Source organism: Brassica oleracea, chromosome C5, assembly GCF_000695525.1.
Source record: "Brassica oleracea var. oleracea cultivar TO1000 chromosome C5, BOL, whole genome shotgun sequence".
Classification (NCBI taxonomy): domain Eukaryota; kingdom Viridiplantae; phylum Streptophyta; class Magnoliopsida; order Brassicales; family Brassicaceae; genus Brassica; species Brassica oleracea.
Genome location: NC_027752.1, coordinates 26,453,342 through 26,456,992, shown reverse-complemented (window position 1 = coordinate 26,456,992; position 3,651 = coordinate 26,453,342). Strand labels below are relative to the sequence as shown.

The 3,651-nt window shown below is 32.4% G+C and overlaps 1 protein-coding gene across 1 annotated transcript in view; it reads right to left on the bottom strand.

Annotated features, from left to right (window-relative positions):
* LOC106344876 (probable serine/threonine-protein kinase irlF) overlaps positions 1 to 2,845 on the bottom strand; it is a 3,642-nt gene extending 797 nt beyond the window's left edge. The window contains exons 1-8 of the mRNA XM_013784174.1: positions 1,985 to 2,845; positions 1,605 to 1,799; positions 1,192 to 1,254; positions 775 to 873; positions 609 to 680; positions 371 to 472; positions 205 to 276; positions 6 to 68 (exon numbers count right to left, since the gene is read on the bottom strand). Coding sequence (XP_013639628.1) covers positions 6 to 68; positions 205 to 276; positions 371 to 472; positions 609 to 680; positions 775 to 873; positions 1,192 to 1,254; positions 1,605 to 1,799; positions 1,985 to 2,845 — 1,527 coding nt within the window. The remainder of the gene's footprint in view (positions 1 to 5; positions 69 to 204; positions 277 to 370; positions 473 to 608; positions 681 to 774; positions 874 to 1,191; positions 1,255 to 1,604; positions 1,800 to 1,984) is intronic.
* Positions 2,846 to 3,651: the final 806 nt, after the last annotated feature.

The following is a 3,651-nucleotide window of genomic DNA, read 5'->3' as shown; positions in this document are numbered from 1 at the left end:
TCGACTTCTGCGTCATCTTCTACTTGTTGTTGTACTTCATGTGGGGGTGTTACACCTTTCTTCATTCCCTAATATTACAAGACAAAAAAATAAATTAGCAATTTCAAATTCAATAACAGGCTTATAAATCAGAAATGATAATTGAATGTAGTCTATGAAATTTGAAAGAACATTTTAGAAACCATTATACACGGAGATATTTACCTTATTTCCTCTTCCACCTTTTTTTGTAACCTTCACGGGCTTTTTAGATGCATCCCCATTCATTTCTCCATCCTTCAATTTTGATGACACAATAAGAAAAGTTACATAGAGTATATTAAACATTTTAAAAGTCAATCAGTTTATAAAGACTTATAAATCAGCTTACTTCATTGGTTTCTGGATTTTCACTCTCTTTAGCACCGATTTCTGCATCATCTTCTACTTGTTGTTGTACTTCACGTGGAGGTTTTACACTTTTCTTATTTCCCTAATATTACAAGACAAAAAATTAGCTTAGCAATTTCGAATTTAATAACAGTCTTTGTAAATCAGAAATGATAATTGAATGTAGTCTATGAAATTTGAAAGAACATTTGATAAACCATTATACACGGGATATTTACCTTATTTCCTCTTCCACGTTTCTTTGTAACCTTCACGGGCTTTTTAGATGCATCCTCATTCATTTCTCCATCCTTCAATTTTGATGACACAATAAGAAAAGTTACATAGAGTATATTAAACATTTAAAAAGTTAATCAGCTTATAAAGACTTGTAAATCAGCTTACTTCATTGGTTTCTGGATTTTCACTTTCTTTAGCACTGACGTCCACATCTGCATTGACTTCTGTGTCATCTTCTTGTTGTTGTTCATCTTCCTCTTGTGTCTGTCCTTATTTCAATAAAAGGATTACATTTTTATAATGATTTATAAATTTAAAACGATTGTTCAGTTTATAAATATTTATAAATCAGCTTACATCATTTGTTTCTGAATTTTCATTCCCTTTAGCACTGTCGTCCACATCTACTTATGTATCATCTTCTTCTTGGTGTTCCTTTTCTTCTTGTGGCTGTTCCTATTTACAAAAAAAAAGAATACATATTTGTAATGATTTATAATTCTAAAACGGTTGTTCAGTTTATAAAGGGTTATAAATAAGCTTACTTCACTGACTTTTGATGTGTCACTTTCTTTAGCCCACTTCTGTATCATCTTCTTCTTGATGGTCTACTTCACGTGGAGGTCTTACACCATTCTTCTTTCCCTAATATTACAAGACAAAAAAAAATAGCTTGGCAATTTTGAATTTAATAACATCCTTATAAAATATCAAAAACACAACAATCTTAGCGATTTCCTGTCTTTTGGCATCTATATAATTTTGTAAAATTTCTATGTCACCAATTCATAATCGGCATTCTGTCAATTTACCTGGAAAATTATATGTGAATACAAATACATTGTATTAAGAATATGGAGACGTTATAGATAACAAACTTTGGTTTTTGTGGCGGCTTCAGTTTCTTTTGACTTCTCAGTTTCCTGTTACAAGTTAGAAGCATATGAATCTTTCTTTTCATTTACAACACGAAACAAATATAGAAAATAGTTCACCTTCACTGTTTCTCTACGAATGTTCAAAAGACCTTCAAGGTACTCCACTTTTTCTTCAAGAGACACTACCTTCTTAGTGAGGAATTCAATCTTTTCTTGATCAGTTGCATCAATCCTAGGAGCAGAATTATTTTCGTCCACTTCAGCTTCAGCAACGGCAATGTCGACACTTCCATTCTCTTCAAACGATATCCTCTTTTGACAAGATCGACAACTCTTCCAAATTCACTGTCAACATCTTCAACCAAGTCGTTATACAATTCGGGATCTCCAAGGATACATTTGACATCAACCTGACAAGTGTTTGCATATGATCAAACAATCGATAAAAGAAGAATTCAAAGATTAAAACAGTTTTATAAAACATTATAAAAGGTTACCTCCTCCATTTTGTCGAATCTGTTAACCTCTTCAATAGTAAGCGATTTGGTTTCTATCCAATGCAAGCACAAGAGAAACTGAATTTCATCATTCCTAATACCAAAGAACGTGCCTAGTTGATTCACAGAAGATAACACCCATAGCTGAAGGGGATATATAAAGCCACAAATCGCATATTGATCTTTCTCCGTCAACTTTGTATAGGTAAAGCTCTCCACTTCTTCCCATAAATAATCAAAGGCCAAATTCCCCCAGGGATACTTGCAAAACTCTTTGAAATTTCTAGCTCTAAGCAGACGCTCTTCTGGTATACTTGTCACTGGATTGCTTGCCATTAATATCCCTTCCACAAGGATTGTAGCTCCCAACCTTAATCTCTGATCAACGGTAAGATATGTACTCTTTTTCACAAGTAGATTAAGCAAGGTGTTTAAAGTTTGATTCTTCTTCATCCATGGGTCTTTCTTCTTGTTTTTTGTTGCTGAAGTCTCCACTTCCTCTTCATCTTTGTCAACAACACAAGGCAGACCCGTTGCCAAGTGGAATTCTCTTAGAGAAAATCTCATTAGTTGTTCTCCAAAAGAAAACCACAAACCCTTCTTGCCTATATCAATTCTCCTTAAGAGTAAGTGATGAATCAAATGCCTTGAAAACACCATATGCTTCTGCCTCCTTCCCATCTTAATTACCGGAGCCAAGAATGAATCTTCAAGCTTCTTGAATTCTCTGCCCAAAACGTTTTCAACTGTACCAACCAACTTCATGTTGGAGTGCTTGTTAATTCTATCCAATATGCTTCCATTTGTACCAGGTTCGGAGATTCTTTTTGGCAAAGCAATCTTATCATCAGATTTACTCATCGTTTAACCTGAAACAATTCAAAATGGTAATGTCAAAGATATATTTTATAATGACTTATAAAAGTTTTGTTTATCAACACTTGTAAATCATTATAGATCAATCTAAAATTGATGAACCACATCAATAACGAAATAATTAGCAATGAAATATATCGCAAATGACAAAAAAATAACCCTAATCTACTCTATTCCAAGTTACGACATACTAAACCTAAAGGCCACAACCTCTAACAAAATTAGTCAAATATAACACTAATATCAATTACACACCTATTATAGGCAGAGCGAGAAGAAGAATCGCTAAGAAGAACCAATAACATTACCGGAGTTAAGAGAAATCGATGGTAATTGAAAACCACCAGTGAAAAGTAGGTTTTTGTAATCAAATAAATGGAGAACGGCGGAATATAAAAACAGATCAAAAGATGCGGTTGGGGATTTGTATCGGAACAGACGCGAACGGAGGAAGAAGATGAAAGGTCCCGTCTTTTTACCCTTAATTGTGACGGTTTTATTTTTAAGGCTCAATTTTGATTATAATGTTTAAGGCCCAGTTATATATATGATTTAATGCTTAGAAAACAATACTATGGTTTTATAAACTATTATTGATTTACAAGCTCTTGTAAAGTATTTATATGCTCTTATAAATTATTTATTGGGCTTTATAAATTATTATATATAGATTCATAAGTCTTTATAAATTAATTATTGGAAAAAATTTGTAAATCATTTTATACACATTTATAAATCTTTTTTAATTATTTATAGGCCTTTATATATTACCTTATAACTTATTTCATAAA